The sequence below is a fragment of the Vigna angularis genome, chromosome 4 (assembly GCF_016808095.1).
Source record: "Vigna angularis cultivar LongXiaoDou No.4 chromosome 4, ASM1680809v1, whole genome shotgun sequence".
Classification (NCBI taxonomy): Eukaryota; Viridiplantae; Streptophyta; class Magnoliopsida; order Fabales; family Fabaceae; genus Vigna; species Vigna angularis.
The window spans coordinates 6,955,428-6,976,190 of NC_068973.1; the positions used below are offsets into that span (position 1 = coordinate 6,955,428).

Below are 20,763 nucleotides of genomic sequence, written 5' to 3' on the forward strand. Positions count from 1 at the left end.
GGCAATGGCTAATCATGGAGAAAGTTAAAAAAAGTTTAATTTTTTTTTTAATAACGAGAAACAAATAAATTAATATTCAAATATTGAATAACATCACAGTATTTTATATAAATAGAAATGGTAATTAATTATAATAAAAGACTTATAAAAAATTGTAAAAAAATTAATGAAGTATTATTGTTGAATTATGGATCAATTTATTTTCAAGTGGTTTGAATCTATTAAACTTATGAGTTAATGAACTGGGTTCCGTAAAAATAATTTTAAATATAAAAAATTAATATAAATGAAATTAGTTCTCATTTTTATATGTAATAGTTGATATATAAATGTTTTATATGTTTAAACAAAAATTGTTTTTAAATTTATAATTATAATTTTTAAAAAGAGAACTATTATATCTTACTTAAATTCATTTTGATCACGAATTAAATAGTTCCAATGATTATCAGAGGTCCTATTATTTAGTCATTGTTATTAATTACTATTTACGTTTTAAAAGGATAAAAAGGTTAGATTTATTATAGGTATTACTAAAATGCATTGCATTTACTAAACCAGTATAGAATAAACTATTAACAATTATCTCCATTTCCTAGGAGAGAAAAAAGGTCATGGAAAAGAAAAAACACTATTACTAATTTTATTTATACAGAATATCTCATATGTCCAACTTTCAATCCTTTAATTACCAAAATAGTTGGATTTCTTTATACTAGACTGGACAGTGAGAAAGGCATTAGTATCATAATAATCAAATGGTTAAGATAAAGCCTATTTACTCAAAAAATCATTTTGGTTGATGGTTTAATTCCAATTAGATATGTATAGACTCTAATTAGGTTGATATTAACGAAAAACTCATTACAAAATATATTTATATAGGTCTAAGGTAAGGTAGTAGATGACTCATTAGCTTTATTTATTATTTTGTTTTTGGAACTAAATTAATTTTTATATTAAATGGCCTTTGACAAATACTTATAATCACTATGGACGAACAATAATTAAATTTGAAGATCGAAAGTAAACAATTATCTGTCAGAAAGGAAAAGATCGACCTCACATATCAAAATATTTTGGTGCCCACATTGGGATTGAACGAACATTTCTTTTAATCCCATGGTAACCACAAAGAACACGACAAACAATGTCGTTGTGGGAGAAGCGTTCGACGACCAAATGAAACTTATGGAGATGATGAGGAATTTACATAAATGAATGGATAAGATGTAGTGGAAGTATGTGTTAGCATAAAGCTGAAGAGCAGAAATTTTGATGATGTCTCAAAGTCAAGTCTCAAGTGCTCTTATTACAGGAAGATCTTCATGAAGACTTGTTTTTATATTATTTATGTATAGGATGTGGTTTATATTTGATTCTAAGTTTTTTTACCGTTGTGCATTCATTAAATGCATAATTAATTAGTTGATAACGGATTTTTTTGGAGATAACGGATTTTTTTGGAGGTATCCTTGAATGAGATCTCTATAAATCAAATTGGGACTCTCACTCTAAAAGATGAAATAAGTGTATTTCAGAAAATCTTATCTACAGTGTGCGGTGATAAGTGTTCTAGGATTTGTTGAACCCTTGTGTTGTGGCTTTGAGAACTTGGCGTGTTGACATAGAGCGAGAACTTTCACAGGGAGTGTGATTGAGTGTTGTTGTTGTTGCTGAGTTAAAAGTCTATCATCCTTTGTGAAGCATTCGGAGGAGGTGTTCATCCTTTGTGAAGATTCAGAGGAGGTGTTCATCCTTTGTGAAGATTCAGAGGAGGTGTTCATCCCTTGTGGGTTACAGAGGAAGTGACTTTCATTTCTTGGGGTAACAAGAGAGGTGATTTCTAAACTTTTACAAATTGTTTCTTTGTGATTGTAATTTGTAATTGTTTTGTGAGTAGTGAACTGTTTATCTTGATTTGAGATAAACGATTGGATGTAGGATTGGTAAGATCCGAACCAAAATAAAATCATTTGTGCAAATTTCTCTCAATCTTACTCCTTATTATTTGATTGGTAAGTTTAAAATGAGTAGAAATTAAAAGGCACACGTTCGTATTAAAAACCCTCTTTGGTTTGTTATTCCACGCTAACAATTCCGCTGCAGTCGCTCTGACAATTGGTATAAATATGTTTAAAGGCTTAATTATATTTATCTCTTGTCTACTAATCTCTCTTCTTTAAGTTATGCATGAGTTACATATCAGTACAGGTTACAAAAAGCTTTAAATCAAAATATTTTTTATCATCATCAAAAAGGGGAGATTGTTAGCATAAAGCTGAAGAGAAGAAATTTTGATGATGTCTCAAAGTCAAAGGAAGATTTTCATGAAGACTTGTTTTTATATTAAAGCCTTTGTAATTTAGTAGATTTATGTATAGGATGTGATTTATATTTGATTCTATGTATTCTTTGCCTTAGGTTGCGTTAAAATTTATTTTTAAATCAGAAAATCTCATTTTATACTCAAGATAATTGATTATCAATTTATAATAATCGGTTATCAATAATCAATTATGACTTGCCATAATTGATTATAATGAGCAATTATGAGAATTTTTAAGCAAGTTTTGTTTACAGTTGTGCATTCATTCATTATATGCATAATTAATTACCATAATTGGATAATTGATTATCACGCGTTAATTAGTTGACAACGGATTTTTGAAGGTATCCTTGAATGAGATTTCTATTAATCAAATTGGGACTCTCACTCTAAAAGATGAAATAAGTGTATTTCAGAAAATCTTATTTGCAGTGTTCGGTTATAAGTGTTATAGGGTTTGTTGAACCCTTGTGTTGTGGCTTTGAGAACTTGGCGTGTTGGCATAGAGCGAGAACTTTTACAGGGAGTGTGATTGAGTGTTGTTGTTGTTGCTGAGTTAAAAGCCTATCATCCTTCGCGAAGCATTCGGAGGAGGTGTTCATCCTTTGTGAAGATTCAGTTGATCCATGGCTACCGTGCAAAGACTTAAATGAGGATGTTGACGACGCGTCTTCAGCATATTCCCGACCATCCATATTAGAAGACTCCACAAACGAAGAAAGGAGAATGATTGACAATATTACCTAAAGCGAGAAAATGAACGGTGAAGCAGAGGCAACAAAAGAAAAAGGTGATAATAACAAGTCAACTTCACACCTATTTATGGAAGTGCGTATCTCAACAATCTCAAAGTCTCAATCGTTAGATCTTTTTGCATCTAACAGTCTAGAGTGATCCAATGCTTCACATGATAAGTTCAAATTTCGAAGTATACTAATAGTGACCTTCAATGGTCATAATTCAATACGAGCGATCAACGTATAACATAATATTGAGTGGTCAAAGTACAAACACCTTCTCAACTTAGATGGTGTTCATTCGGTCAACCAGTAGCCAAAATGTCGACCCTTCAATTAGCAAAACAGTTATAGTTCCTTACACTAGACCGAACAATCAAAAGTACATTAGTATGATAACAACCAAACGATCAAAGTAAGGGAATTTACTCAAAAAATCATTTTGGTTAATGGTTTAATCGCAATTAGTCATGTTTGGCTCATAACTAGGCTTATATTAATAAAAATTTCATAACAAGAAATATAAATAAAGTTTCAAGGTAAGGTGGTAGGTGACTCATTAATTATGCATTTTTTATTTTTACTTTCGAAACCGAACTAACTTTAACATCGAAAGATCTTTGACATGTATCCCCGATCAAAATTGACAAATAAGAGTTGAATTTGAAGATATGAAATGAACAACCATTTTTTCGAAAAGAAATAATCGACCCACGTACCAAAACTTTATTCATTGTTATTATTATTATATTATAATAATAATAATATTTATTATTATTAGTATTATTATTATTATTATTATAATAAAAAGAGTAAAAAATTCAAATAAATGTAGTCATAATTGATTATGGGTATCTAGAATATTGAAAAATGTTTCAAATGAAAATTTTCTTCATAAGAAATGGATTTTTAACTAGAGTTAAAAATTTCTTTAATGAGGTATTTAGACCATTAGCTGTTAAAGTTAAGGTTAAAATTTGAAACTTTTAATGATAGTTACTATATATCATTTCCTAAGTGTAGCTCCATTTGGTATTTATGTGAACTATCAGAATTATGCAGTGGTGATAATGCATTTATTGCATGTAATTAAAGGCGTACGTGCCTATTCTGTGTTTAGAAATGATCACATAAATTACTGAAGTGTACTTATACAAAATTAGAAGCACATATTTGTCCATAATATTATCTATTTCCTTACAAATGAACACATCATTATGAGAAACGCACTTAACCATTCATAGTTGTTGGTGCACAACAAGAGGAACTCTGGTTAGACCTTGAGGAATTTAACTTGGAATGGAACAGCACTTAGAGCCAAACGATGGTTTGCCACTCTTTGAGAACTGGTTGTGAGATCAGGGCACAAAGAAGGACTAAAGCTAGCAATGTTCTCTTCATCACTTTATTTTGTACTGGTTTTGAGTAATTTGTATTCTGGTTGATGGGTGGAGTTTAGGAAGATGGTTTGCAAGAAATATATAAATACTATTCCTATTGTACTAACCTTAGCATCTACCCTAACTGATTTGAACATGGTGTTCTCCACTGATCATACCAGTTGTGCTGAGTATTCTCCGATGTGGAAAGTGGAGCACTTTGATGTCTCTAAAGGACAGCGGTAGTTTGTGAAGATTGAGAAGTATGATGGTGCTTATAAACTTGTTTATTGTCCCAGTGTGTTCCCATCTTCCAAGCACTTGTGCAAGCATGTTGGTGTTTGTGGATCAAAATGGCTACAGGCGTTTGGCGCTCAGCGATCTTCCATTCAAACTCAACTATCTTTCTTTAATAATTCATCTTTAATCGTGTTAAAACAACTTAATAAAATCAACAAATATCTTCACTTTTCTGTCTTAAGTTAACACAATATATTTTCTTTCAATAAATGCTTTATATTTCTCAATTTAGCCCTACTACTATTCCTCTCCTTCTATAGGATAATTGGAATATGCATACGTGATTGCCATCTACGAACGTCCCCAGAGTTGGCCTTTTGATTTGAAATTGTAAGAGCCCCATTATCCTGAATTTTTTCAAATAACCTTTTTGCCTTTTCATATGCATGATACTTTCGACACAACCTTTTTATATTTATTTAGCATTTTTTTTTCTTTTCTTTTATAGATATAAAAATTTATCTCTTTTATAATTATTTTATTCTTATAAAATGGATCAAATGAATATATAATATGTTATCGTATCATTGCTCTTAAATATATTTAAAAGACAAGAGAAACGTACTGGTTCATTATATTCACAACACCTTTCCACCAAAAACAAATTAATTTACGAATTCTTTAGTAAAAAGGGATAAAGTAATAAGAATAAAAGTTATGACTTAGTCTTGAAAAACAAATTAAGAACTTGTTTTAAAATTGATGTTTTGAAGATGTGTACCATAGAACTAGACGATCATATGACAAAACTGACCGGATGATATCATTAGAGCAATCTGACCGGCCAACAAGTCATAGGTCAAAGACAAGTAGTCTATTAATCGAGCGGTCAAGAAGGAGGGGAAGCCGAGCAGACGTGCCTTAGCATGAACCATTTTAAATACATGTCAAATCAAGATTATGGATAAGAGTTGCTTAGTGGGTTTTAGGCCATGATTGAGTTGTGATTAAGTTTTCACTAATCTCAGGCCATCTCGAAACCTATAAATAGAGGTTAAAGGTAAGAAGGTTGGTGGATTCATTTATTGTGAATTTTAGACTTTACTCTAACCCCTGATCGGATCAACTGACTTGAACATTGGAGTACCTTTAGCAGGTACGTCCGAACGGTTTGGAGCATAAACAAGGAAAGATTTGGACTAAGACATACAAGATTACCTAAGCTAACTTGGAGTAAAGTGTGAAAAGCGTGTTTCGTGGAGATCGTCGACTCTACACTCGAAACACATAGTATGTATGATAGTTTCCATTGTATTACACGAGTTTCGAATTTAGCACTCAATTAATCTTAAAATTAATTAAGAAAAAATATTTTTGAGAGATAGTGTATCTTTAAATTAATTAAAATATATATATTTTTGAAAAATTAAAAAATGTGAAAAGAATTTTTAATTTTGTTTTAATCGATGTAGTTGTATGTAATAAATTAAAGTGTTCTTATGGAATGGAATAATTGATTGTATGCTTTGTTAGCCGATTGGAATTGAGAGTTGAAAAATGATTTTCAAAAAATAATAATCAATTAGTTTCTTTAATAATCAATTAACTTTGTTTTAAGTTGTTTTATGAAATAAATGAAAAGCTGAAATATTTAATTATCATTTGAAAATACTAATTAAATCAAAAATCGTTTTAAGTGAATTTCAAATTTTACTAAAAATCACTTATTATATATTATAATCGATTATAATACATCTAAATTGATTTTTAATTTGTGTTTTCAAAATTGTATAAATAAAATCTTTGATCCACTCTATCATACATATGATAATATTATGAAAAACAATGAGAAATTCATTTGAAATCTTTTTTATTGGCAACGTCCACTAGTGCAGTCAGGAGAAACGACAACGATTATTTTTGCCAATAGACAGCGGTTTCAAAACCGAGACATATCCAGACGAGACAAAAAGTCTACAACTTTTTTTGCCTCGGTTCAAAACCGAGACATAAAAGGGTATGATTTTCCTCGGTTTAAAGCTAACCGAAGCAGTAAATTTTTTATTTTTTTTTTTGTGGGACTTTTTTTTTGTAGGACTTTATGAACCAATATAAATTTTTGAGACGTCTCTCTTTCACTATCTCTTTTATCTTGTTATTGCTAATTTTTATCAAGATTCCACAATCAATTGAATTCAATTTTCTAATAAGAATAATCTTTCTAAGAAGTTTAAGAAAGAGTTAATCTTTTAAAAAAGTTTTTAAAACCAAATCACCACCCATTGGTTTAGCTTAGTCTCACAATTTTTTCAACATTTGACATAAAGCTGGTTTTTGAAAGTTATTCGAAACAAATATCCTAAAACTATTTCTAAATAGTTATGCTAAATATTTGTTCTGATGACTAAATTAGAAAAAACAATTAAGTAAGGATTTTTAGAAAATTTAAATTAAATTAGAGGATCAAATTAGAAATTAAATCTTTAAAATAATACACATAAAAGTTTAATCTACATAAATTCTTTTACAAAATATTAGCAAATATGTCCATAAAAAATATCATAGTCATATGTTCATTTTGAAACCCTCAAAATATAGAATCCAATGCAATTTAAATAAGTAAAAAAATAATAATATCTATATAAAAAGTCATAACGAAACCAGTCAACAAAGGTCAAATGAATTTACAAAACTTAAATCAATTTGTTCAATGAACTTAATTTATTACGGAAATGACTTAAAAATTGAAAATAAAATATATGGAAAATGCAATAAATGTAGAATAAAATTATAAATAGGTGTACAAAACATGTGTCATCACAATATAGACCACCTTTGCAAAATTATTTCTAAACGTTTTGAATATTGGAGTTTTCACATGTGGTAGAAATGTGTATCTAGTCTCTTAGACGTGTATGAAGTTATTTTTTCTCTTACAAGTTACAAACTTAACTAATATTCCTGACCTAACTACTCCTGCAAAAACACATCAAAGATTGAATTCATTCAAATAGAGTATGTCGTAAGTCGTCATCATTGAAGACAATACAAAAAAATGTGTTGCTGTAATAATTAAGGCTTTATTTGCTGAGACAAATATAATAAAAGATAAATCAATTCAAAATAATTACAGAAAAAAGTATAATAAGAAGAAAAATAAATAAATTTAAATTTTCCAATTTCTAAGAGAGAAAATAATATCTATTACACCCCAACTTAACTGTTATTATGCCCCTCTTATTAATGAAAAGCTATAAAACTTAATTAAATGAAAGTCAAAGAATAGTGAAACAGTACTTGCAACAACCTCTTCCAAAATTGTCATTTATTTTACTTAAAACTTTCGAAACGAGTAATTTATTCACTCAAGTTACGATTAAAAAACTTGGAAAGGAAAATCGAAAGAATTGTCTGATATAAGATGGAAAGAACAAATCGAAGTTCGTATAGGAATGGTAACAGAAGGAGAAAACAAAAGCAACGTACAAAATTAGTAAACACGGAGGAGAGGCCAAAGCACGAAAAACAAAAGAGAGTAGAAAATCCTGTCATGCAATTGCAACGAGGTAGTGATTGGTGTACCGAGTGTAGAGAATGGAGTGCTGTGGTCCAATGAAAGCAGAAGGAGTTGGGTGGGCCCTAAGAGGAAGGGAAGGCTTCAGGCCGACCAACTGGGCCCAATGCGTTAAGCCCATAGTTGGTGGCTTTGGATGGATAGTGACATCCATTTGAAGGTGGTTCCAAGAAGAACCATCTAACACAATATCTTTTCCAATCTTGGGGATTGAGAAAGCTGCAAAATTTTGAAAAAAACTGTGTATGTAGAAGGATTCCACTCAAACATAAGGCGATTTGCTTCCTCTTGGGAACTTGTCTGGTTTCAAAGTTTCCATATGCATAGAATGATCATGAAAACCTTGAAAATTGGTATGAAGAAAGAGAGAGAGAGTAAGTTCTGGAGAAGTACGAAATGATGTAATGGGAGGCCCTTAGCCCCCACTGTCCCATGTGCATGTGAACATGTTCCCATCCAATTTACCTCTTCACTCAACCCATCACAATCACTTCCCTACGTTGTCACCCCAATTTTGTCTCAGTGCATCCCTCACTTTTGGCTCTATTATTCTATTACTACCTAATATTTTTCTTTTCTTCTTCTACAATTCAACATATTTATTAGGTCAAACAACTCCACAAAACACACTTTCACTTCTACACTGTTCGAATAGTAGTATTTGTCCTTAGTCCAAATTTTCCTTAGTCTGTGCTCTAAACCAGTCATGATGTTTAAATCAGTAAACAGTTCGAATAAATCAGAATAAAGTCTTAAATTCACAATAAGTGTGATCAGATACATTTTACCTTTTATCTTTATTTATAATTTTTGAGATGGACTTAAGATTAGAGATTAGTGGAGTTCTAATTACAACTCAATCTCAGTCCATTACACTCGATTCTTAGCGTCTTTTAAGTACTTTGCTGCTGAGACCGTCTGTTCGGCCTGTGCTCGTGTTTGAGGAAATGACCTTCAGATTTGTCTTGTTCGTATTTGGAGGTTTAGATATTCGAAACCGTCCACTCCTTTTTCGTGTGGATGGTCGTCCGATCATACAATACACTTTCTACTAACAACACTTAAATCAATTTTCTCTCTTAAAACTAGTTTTTTTTCTCCAGATGGTTATGTGAAATTTAACACTGTCACATTTTTACGTATTTAAGGACCAAATGCTATTTTTAAATAATAAATTATATTATTAGTTTATGCTTCTAGGTTATATTATTAAAATTGAACTCATCATTGAAATGTCTTATAGTTTAATAGTGATCCAACAGGTATTGATAAAATTATTATAATAATTAATAATATTAAAAAGAGTATAATATCATCGTTATATTATTTAAAATACATAGAAAATAAAATGTGTTGTGCTTAAATTAAAATTTCAATAAAGTTTATCAATATTTTCTAGTTAGAATAAGTGAAAAGAATAATTCATGTGGAGGTGATTTCTTTTATTTATAAGATGATTCATAGAGACCTTGATACATTAACAACTTTTTTATAACAACTGTTTTGACAATGACCACATATAATTATTTTATTGGTCTGTTTGAATTTATTTTTTTAAAAATATTTGAAATGAATCCATCACAAGTCACCACGTGTATGTTGTCAAAATGTTATAAAAAAGTTGTCAAAAAAACATTTTCCGATTCATAATCATGAATGATGATATTACGTAGATGGAAAATTGAGAAACAGTTCGAGAGTTCGAGAGAATGAACATCATTATATGTGATGTTAGGTCTAATATACAAGGTAAATCAACTTTTTTATAAGCCTTTTATAAGTGTCAAAAGTTCTATTCTTGTAAAATTTTTAAGTATATATGATGCATGAGAGTGTTAATGAATTGGATATTTCATTTGAAATAATGTAATTTCCTTTCTTGATCTTACAACTTCTAGATTCAATAACTATTTTTAATTGGCAAGATCCTTGATAGTAAATTTTGTATATAGAAATTCCTTTATCTTATTTAAGTTTGCTTAATTTGAACTTCTAAGAAACAAATCATCATATAAATGAGAATTGTCATGAATCTTTGATTGGTTTGTTTGGTTAAAAAAAAGTTATCAAATATGGATTACATGAAATCAAATTGTATCAAAACTTGACCCAACTTTGTGTGCTACTACCTAGTTGCTTGCTTTAGACCATACAATAATGTTTGGAACATACAAACATGATTGAAAAAGGGAACAATAAGACAAGGAAAACGTGCATTAAAATTTCTTTATCCAATAAAAATTGTTGTGTAGGTAGATGTTTAAAATGTCATTATGGAGGAACTTTCAAACATAGGATGAGTCTAATAGTACTCATTTTAGTTACATCCTAATTATAGATCTAAAAGTCTCAAGATAATCAAACCAATGTAATTGAATGAATCATCTAGGTACCAATTTGACTTTGTGTCTCTCTTATGTGCCATTATCATATAATTTGATTTTGAAAATCCATTTATAGTTCATTTGTTGTTTTCCAAAAGGTAAAGGTTAACAACCCAAGTCATGTGTGTTTAAAGGACATGTAATTAAGTTTGAATGACCTGTCTCTAATATTGATACTTGATGACTCATTTGTTTGCAGTTGGCTCAATAAAGGTTAAAATGTTAAGAATGAAGATTTTATAGTTTTGGAAAATTTTTAGCAAAATAGATGTTGGATATAGATGAAGCAACAAACTTAAAAAGGTTGCAATGGTGATTGTTGAGGTACGATGGTGATTTCTTAAGTCTAATAGACTTTTAATGGAAATAGGTAGATCAATGGACCTACAAATAGGAGGATTGAGAATAGTAGATATGGTAGTCTCAACTATAAAATCTATGACAAACCTTGGGGTAAATTTAGATTTAAGTATTTTAGGAAGAGATTGAATAAGAGGAAAAAATGTTGTAGAGTGTGAAGTATCAACAAAATTATCTAAAGAGAAGGGAAAACAATTTCATAAAAAAGAACATCTTTGAAAATCAATATTTCTCTACTACTAAAATCAAGACTGTTTATTCCTAATTTGAAACCTAGATATACATTTATTCTAAATGTACAATCAAGGGCCTTTTCTATTGGCTTGCAAAGTGAAAGCAAAATCTAAGCATCCAAAATCATTCAAATATTTAATGTTAACCATTTCACTAAACAAAATGTCTAGAGCAAAATGTCCAAAGCAAGGAGTAAAATATCCAAAGCAAAAGAACAAAGAAAAACATAAAAAGTATAAAAATATAAGAAGAACCTTATGGCAATTTGGGAAGATTTGGATTTTTCATAATTTAAGTCTAAACAACAAGTTCATATTAGTCGTATACCAAACATTGCTCGCAATTCCATATCAAAAGCATTTGATGAAGAAATAGATTTCTCTATCATACATTTTATTCAATTAACATATGACAAAGTTGATGAAGAGATAGATTTGCTAGAATAATTACAACATACAAGACTCTTAAAACGTTACATGCAAATAGTTAAAAATTCTAAAAGCTAAAAACAATAAAAGTATTGTCTAATGTACCTTTTGTGAGTGTGCAAAACTTCAGGCAAAAAACAAAATTACGTGTGAAGAAAACAAGGATTTGAAACGAAATTGTGATAATCAAATCATGTAGTTTGAAAGGCTTAAGAAATAATTGTTTCATGCAAGATGAAGCCTTGGATAAAAAGGCCTATATAAAATAAGACTATAAGTGTTCTTATATATGAAAATTCTGTTCTTAGAAAATTTTTCTCCCAATCAAATATTAATGGAAAATCCTTGGATTTCTTGATAAGAAGCTCAAGAAAATTCCATGAAAAAACTATGACAGGGTATGAGAGAAAGAATGATGTCAAAATTAATCATCTTTCACACAATATGTCTACAAGTACATTGTTTAATAATTTCTTGAGGAAAAAATCACACATAACTAACCACTAAGGATCCATATAGATATCGATGCATAAAGCAAACATAACCCCTCATGCAAATTTACTTAATCAAACAAAGAAAACCTTGTCATAGTACCTGAAAGATAGTTGCTCGTCACACATAATAGGAGATATATATATATATATATATATATATATATATATATATATATATATATTCTAAATATGATATCATTTTAACTTGCCTCATCTTTTATTCATTAACATGATGCATATTTAAGAGAATTTAGGAGATGGATGATAAATGCCCTTTATGTTGCTTTGATCAACCATTTACTCTAGCATCAAGACATTTACCAAATATTATTTAAGATAAATGATTTAAATAGGGAGGAATTAACTAAGATGGTTGGATGCATTGTGAAGCAATATATCTTCTCTTTGAGCAACATCAATAAAATACACTTGGGTTTTGCCTCTAGAGAAGATTATTGTGCAAGATATCAACCTAAATTATCTAATGTGACATTGTCTAACATACATTAAACCTCTTCATGTAGAATCTTTTTAAAGTATGACATATATGGCAAACAAACTGAGAAGTTGGATCATAATCAAAATGTAAGAGAAGCAAAAAGAAGGAGGAAAGTTAACACTACAATCATTGCATCTTTAACATGTAAGACATCTATGAGTAGTGGATGAGGCAATCCAATTGTGAGTCATATGTTCATATTGTTCCTTTAAACTTTTCCTTTTATTTTCTATTACTTGTTATAGAAATTATAGTTCCTAATAACAAAATTTCAGTTAACTATAAGTTTGATGTTGATTAGAGTTGGAACTAATTCATATACTTCAAGCATAGGAATCAAGTATTCAATTCTTACTATAGTCATATATTAATATTTGGTGTAAGTTTAGAATTTCAAAAGCACATAAAAGAACCAATTAAAAGAAATTGAAAACGTCCAAAGTTGTGAGTTATACAAGTAAAAATAAGGCAAGTAAAATTGACTTGAAAAAGAACTAAGAGTAAATTCAATTTATTTTAAACTTATGTACAATACTAGTAGTTGATTGATGCAAATTTAGTAATTTGATTTTAGTGTTGTGTTGTACATGGATAGGTATGATTATAAATAGTTTTCAATAAATAATGTTTGTGTGGTAAAATTTATTTTGTTGCAAATTTTAAAATATTTGATGCTTAATTGTATTTTCTTTCATGTGAAAAAATGGTTGCAAATAATTGTAATTCAACCTCCTACACCCAAGAAGTCAAGAGGTGTAAATATGCATGAAGCAATTGAAGACATTCAAAGTCTAATTCATCCCATACAAGGTTCACCAAGCTAGTCAACAAAACTAAAAAATGTCAATAGGAAATTTAAGGCATGACAACCATGAATGAAGTGATGCTTCAAAAGCATGTGTTAAATTTTTTAACATTAGGAAATTTTTCTTATTTTCTTTTATTTGTATTTTGAATTGTCAAGCGAAATGTTTAAGGCCTTGGATCATAATTTCATTTTATTTCTATATGTACTTGACTTTCATTTAGCTGAGGTAATGGCTATACATAGTTTTTCCTTCTATTTGTAAATAATTTTTTATGATGTTGAATGGATGTTTAAATTCTAAAGTATTTTTTAGACTTTTCTTAGATCTTGTTGGTAGGATCAAATGGCAATTCATTTCAATACTTAACTTGAAGCTTCTTTAAGTAAAATGACTTTCTCCATTAATCCATAAATTTGATTTTCTTTTAGATTATGTTTCAGGTATGGGGTTGAGGATCCTTACTCAAAGCACTCTAATTTGTCCTGAATACCGGATGGGCTCCTTAGTGGTCCTCCATCATCCAAGTTACGGTGTTCTCTCTCCCACCTTCTTGTCGAAGTTGTGTGTGTGAGTACCTGTCAAAGGCACTCTGATGTTCAAGTCAATAATATAACTGATCGGCTAGCACAACAAGTGATGCATATAATGTGCATAATAATCCTAAAGTCATACCTGTGACCTTTATTTATACTAGTTGTGATGAGTCTTTACTTTTTGCTGGTCTAATGATTGTCGAATCACACCTCAATCTGTATTAGGGGCTTAATGAGTCATTATCATTGATAAACTGACCATATTATTAGGTCATACTGGGCACAGCCTAGGTGTTCGACCTGGATGGATAGCCTGGTGGTATTTGGTCCCAAGACAGACGGTAAGATACACATCAGTGTGACAGACCGTAAATTCTATCTTAGTTCATAGAATCAAGTGACAATTCATTTCAATACTCTTCTTAAGTGGATTGACTTCCTCCATTAATCCATAAGTTTCTCTCTTTCATTTTTTTTCGTTTATTCTTCATTTTTGTGGAATTATATTTATTCCTTTATTATCATGTTTCATTCCATATCTTGTTTCATGCATATGTTCTTAATAAGCTTTCAAACTCGTATGATCTCATGGATTAAACTTGTGATAAGTGAAAAACTTCTAAGATTACAGTAAACTTTTAATACTGATCTTATGGACTAAACTCGTGATATAGTAAATTTTTAATATTCTACCTTCTTCGTTTGTGTTATGCGTTCATATTTTTTTTGTTTTCGTAAAGTGATTGTTGCGAAAGTTGTTACTCATATAAGGTTTGTGGTTCATGTAGTTTATATGGCGGTATGAGATATCTAGTTTTATGATGGTGACGTTGAAAAAGATAATAGTTGTAAAGATATTAAAGTTGTATTTGAAAGGTAGCATACGATTTAATAAATTATTGAATTATATTTGACTCATAATGAAAGTGTTTATTGTCCAATAACCTGTGTAATTACATGCTCTAGACTAAGTTTGATTCGGTAACGAAATATTATGATGACAAGTCTTTCTAGCTTATAAATTACAAGGTTATTCTTGAATTAATTAACCTAAAAATTGATGATGATGTAACTTGATGATAGTCTTTAAATCAGGGTATAAAATATTTAAGAATACTTTTTAGTTAGGGGATAATATGAAACCCTTTAACCATAGTAAGGATTTACACATAAGAAATAATGATACACTATCGGACTTTAACGAAGAGAAGAAAATAATTAATCAAGATATCCATAGTCCAATGCATATTTGTCTCCTTTATTATCTATTTCATCTTAACTTTATTTATGTTAGATACATATTTTAATTATTAACAAAAATTATTTCATTTTTTCTTCTATAAATAATAAAGTAACAAATTAACTTATTTTAATAATAACAAAAATTATATCATTGATGCTAATTTATACAATTGCTTTAATAACAAAAATAAATCTACTTTAATACTTTAGATGAATAGTTAATAATAATTACTATTACCCGTACGGTTTTTGTATTACTTTTTATATATAAAAAAACTTTAATAATACTATTAATAAGTTTAATCAAAATAAAATATAGTAACAACATTTAATATTAATTTGTTTTAAAATAGAGATTTGAAATTAGTACATTAAAGTTTAAATCTAATAATTTCTATGCAAATAAAATTAAATAGTAATAATATTTACTAATATTAAAAATTTAACTTTTTCTAAAGTTATAAACTTATTTCCAATCTGTTTTTTCAAGTTTCCTCACAGAAAAGGCATTTTGTTAGGATTTGCTTTATTTGAGTTCGCAAAGACTCATCCAACCTAATTAGATTATATTAAATTTTCCATTTATAATTGAATTTAATTCGACTTCACTTAACTTCCCTCATTTTATACGACTTAAATTAACTCATTTGTAAAAAAATTATACGATGAATTATATAAACGATATGTAACTTATTCTTATATTTGCATTACTTTTTTTTTATAGTTGATATCTTCAAATTATAAAATTACTATATTTTTTCAGATAGATCGATAGTTTGAATATTATAATTTCTTAAGAAAAAAGAATTTTTCAAAATTGACTCAATAAACAGAACTCAACCTCTAAAAAATAATAATGAAATTGTAATTACGGAGGAGTTTATGAAGTGAGATGAAAATCAGAAATCTTTGTCTGGAGGATAATAGTATTCAGAAGTTGTAACATATTCTGTTCAGGTAAAGGTACAAATATTTGCTTACCCGGGGCACTATCACCTGCACCAACAGCATTGGCCACACCCATTGTTCTTCACCACCGTTCTTGTGATCTTTTTAATCTTGATTATGAGTGGCACACTCATCCATCACATTCATCATGTCTTGTCAGCCATGGCATCCCTACATCTCGCACTCACTCATCAGTCCCGCCACGTGGAGTCATCATCCCCGATGTGACCTCTCTCTACCATCCCATCCCTTCTTCTCTTCATCATTCCGCTGTAGCAAACACCTCCGTGGCCTTAAATCAGGCCATGATTATCGTCATTATCAACATGCATCGTGACGTGGCACATTATACACAAAGTGTTATGCGTCCTTTTCAAATTCATAGCCATTAATAGTGCGGATGAAATACCATTCCAAACACGCCATAACAACTTTACAATCTCCAATTATATATTTAAACACCATTCCTATGTTTATCTATCCATCATCCCATGTTCATACATCATACATCAAAACCATAAATAAAAATCCACAATAAAAGAAACTAACATCATCTTTGTTAGTTGCACATGCACATGATGACTCTCATAATCACCCTCCAAAAACAACTAAAACAAAAATTTACATATGCTAATTAATTAACTTCCTTCCACATTTTTTTTTTCTTTCTTTGCTTTTTCTTCTCAAGATACAAAAAAACAAAAAGAAATTTCTTCAGTGCTCTCAAGGAAGGTGAAAGAGAGAGGGATTATCTTGATCGGACCAATGACTGTGGCTCCAGTACGGTTGATCAACGGTGTTAGGGAGATCAAACAAACCTTGATCCGCACCGGCTTGCCAATCCAACGACCCAAACCCTCCATGATGACCACTCTTCTGCGCCAACGAAGAAAACTCCAGCGGCGCCGTCAGATCGAGAAACGACGCCGTACCGAACTCCTCATGATTCTGCTGTTGCTCTCTACCGCCCGCCACTTGCACCTGATCATTATTATTCCCCTGCGGATGAGTAACGCCGAACCGAAACGTCGTCGCATCGAGGATGTTGCTGTTGCTGTTGCCGTTGTTATTACTGCGTTTCCCAAACCCAAACCCCAATGCTTCGTTATTTGAAGCAATGAGGCTGCTGAAGCTCCCTATCTCAGAGAAAACGCCACCGCCCTCCAAAGATGGGTTATTAGCGTTAGCGAACAGCTTCGGCTCGCGGACGTTGTCCAGGAACAAAGCGTTGCTAGACAAAGTGTTCGATGTCGGCGCCGACATCGCCTCCGTGACGGTTAGTGTGGAGCTTTCGCTGCTGGAGTGGGAGTTCGAGTTGCGCTCCGGCTCCGCAGCCGACGGCGTCGTGGACGCGGTTGCCGGAGCGATCTGCGAGGAAGGGGAAGGATTGTTGTTGTTGTTATTGCTGCTATCGTTGGTGTTGTTGGCGGTAGTTTTGGGTTTGTTGGAGCGTTTGGACTTGCGGCAACCACCGCCGACGGGGACATTGCGAAGGACGCCGCCTTTGGTCCAGTAGCGGCGGCAGTTCTTGCAGAAATGGCGTGGCTGGGAGAGGTTGTAGTTGTTGTAGTAGCAGAACTTGGTGTTGAGTGAGTCACAGCGTGGACACTTTAGCGGCTGGTGGTGGTGCTGGTGGTGCTGTCTGAGCCTGCGGTCACCGCCGCAGATGGAATGTATATCCTGCATTTCCGGCCAGAAATGGAAGGTGAAAATTTGGAAGGATAGTTGTTTGCGGTGTGTGGAAGAAAGAAAGAAAGAAAGAAGAGTTTGTTTCTCTGGTGTGTCTGAGAGTGTACTATGTTTTGGGAGAAGTGTCAGTTTGTTGAAGAAGGTATGGGGAATAGTGTGAAGGAGAAGAAGCGAAAGAAAGAGTCTTTGGGACTGACAAATATCCCTGCAGACCACTGCACTGCCCGTCTCGTATCGCTATCTTCCATTTTTCTAATATTTTTCAGGGCAATTGACCGAAACGACCTTGCCCACAGCTGGCCCACCACACACCATACCAAAATACTAATATGTCCCTCCTATAACAAAAATCTTAAAACAAACCTTCACTCAAATATTTATATTAATATTATCAAATTTTGGGATTGTTCACATATTAATTTAATAATTTAATCTTAATTTAAATGGTATCAAATAGTATATAAAATTATTTGAAGAATAAATAAATAAACTATATTTAAGTATAATAGAGGTTGAGATTGAAAAAATTTGAAGATATTTTAAATCAATTTAAATTGTTCAATTCAATATTTCGTATTAATCAACTCAAAACTTATAAATTACTTTACATCTTCAATTAGCTACAAGTTCGTTTCTTTATTAGTAGTAGAAGAAGGTGCGCATTGTTTTTTCTTTTTTTTTTTTATGTTTTTCTCTCTTTTTCTTCTTCAACTTGTGTTTTGATATTTATTAAGAGATATTGATACTTTCTTATATTGAAAATAGTTTTTTTTAATCTTGGAAATTTACTGACCAAAAAAGATAAGATTTATATTTTACTGATTTTTAAAATCTATTACATTATGTATTCTTAAGTAATGAGTTCTTTCTCTTCTTTTCAAAATTTCTATATTTATTTTTTTAGTCTTTTCAACTTAATTTTATGTTTTCTTGACTTTCTAAACAAAGTTATCATGTTAACGAAAGTGATGTATTTTAATATCTTAGGTTGTTAATTATTGTTCAAGGACTACAAAATTCTGATGTTTATTCTTTTTTTGTCAATTTTCTTTCTGCATAACAATAAGATCATCTTTGTCCATCATTGTTGTTTACTCTCTGAAACATCCAAAATATTTCATACTACTGTATGAGGTGTTCTTTCCTAACAACCTCAACACATTCTGTTGCCTTATAAATCATTTCCAAAACATCTAATATCTCTTTGACATTCTTACGTATTAACACTACAAACAAGTGCTTATTCTATTGTACAATAGGATCTGGCATCACTCTGTCGTCCACTAAGGTCGACTTCTGTGACACCCGGGCACGGAGACGAGGGCGGGGAGTGACGCCGGTGCAAGAAGCATGGTGCAGGGGGCACAGACAAGGAGCGGCTCCTGGCAGCTTCGGGTGGAAGGGGTACATGGACGAATCGGACATACACCGGAATGAGAGGGATCTGGAGACTGTGTAGGTATGGGACTATACAGTTGAAGGATATCTTAAAGGGATTGATTTGGCTACTCATATCACCAAAAATGCATTTGCTTTTCGGTAGCCTGACTCATAAGAACTCCATAGTTAAGCGTGCTTAGCTTGGAGTAATTCTGGGATGGGTGACCTTCTGGGAAGTTTTCCCGGAAAGTGTGCGAGTGAGGACAAAGCACACTGGAAAGCCTGGTGGTGATCTGTGGGGGCAGTCGATGGTCCCTGTGAGTTGCCGGGGCGTTACAGATGGTCCCTGTGAGTTGCCGGGGCGTTACAGATGGTATCAGAGCCTAGCCTCTCCCAGTACGGTGTGGTTCGAGGACGAACCAGAGCAAAAGCTGGTGGGCATGTGACACCCGGGCACGGAGACGAGGGCGGGGAGTGACGCCGGTGCAAGAAGCATGGTGCAGGGGGCACAGACAAGGAGCGGCTCCTGGCAGCTTCGGGTGGAAGGGGTACATGGACGAATCGGACATACACCGGAATGAGAGGGATCTGGAGACTGTGTAGGTATGGGACTATACGGGGCGTTACAACTTTACAGTAAGATTTGGCATCACACTGTCGTTCATCAGGTCGTCCATCTAGACCGACTACCCTGGTCACCCACCAGGTCATCCACCCAGACCGTTCACCCAGGCCATCTACCAATGTGTATCGTATAGTAGGATCTGACATCATCCTGCCGTCCACCCAGGTCGTCCACCCAAATCGTCCATCTAGACCATCCTCCTTCAAGATCAAGCTCATCTTTTTCAAGTTCCTTTATGTTAGGGCGAACAACGTGACTGATCGGATATAACATGGTCAAATTATCAACAATAATGATTTATTAAGCTCTTAATGCATATTAGGGTGTTATTGGAGTGTCATTAGGCCGACAAAAGACAAAAACACTTCCTAACTACTATAAATAAAGATCATAGGTATGAATTTAGATTATCATGCACATAATATGTATTACTGACTATGTTAACCAATCGATTATATTACTAACTTAAACGTCATGATGCCTTTAACACCAACATGATTTAGAGAAAAAAATAGAAAAAATAAATAGTGTAACTTGGATTAAGGAAAATTATTACGGTTCTATTTATCTTTATAACAGTTTAAAGTACTTTGAGTTATAACCTAATAAATGTTTCGGATATGACATTATAATTGTACATGATGATTTTTAAAAGAATGTATTATAGTGTGAATGCATCCTTTTATTTCGTAGTATATCTTCAACTTGTATGTACGAGTAAATCAGTTATATTTATTGTAAATCTATTCGATTAAAATTTATTTTACTTTCTAGATTTTTTAAGTTTTAATTGGCTACCACATTGAACTAAACTTAATACACTAAGATCAATTTAGATAAGTTGAAAAGTTTTTGGCTTACATCTTATCATTATAAACT

At 31.7% G+C, this 20,763-nt stretch overlaps 1 protein-coding gene across 1 annotated transcript; it reads right to left on the minus strand.

Moving 5' to 3' along the window:
• Nucleotides 1-16,137: 16,137 nt before the first annotated feature.
• On the minus strand, nucleotides 16,138-18,100 carry LOC108330786 (dof zinc finger protein DOF5.4). Its single transcript, XM_017565335.2, has one exon. It carries the CDS (start codon nucleotides 17,874-17,876, stop codon nucleotides 16,914-16,916), a length of 963 nt encoding a protein of 320 aa, XP_017420824.1. The 5' UTR covers nucleotides 17,877-18,100; the 3' UTR covers nucleotides 16,138-16,913.
• Between the last annotated feature and the right edge of the window lie 2,663 nt (nucleotides 18,101-20,763).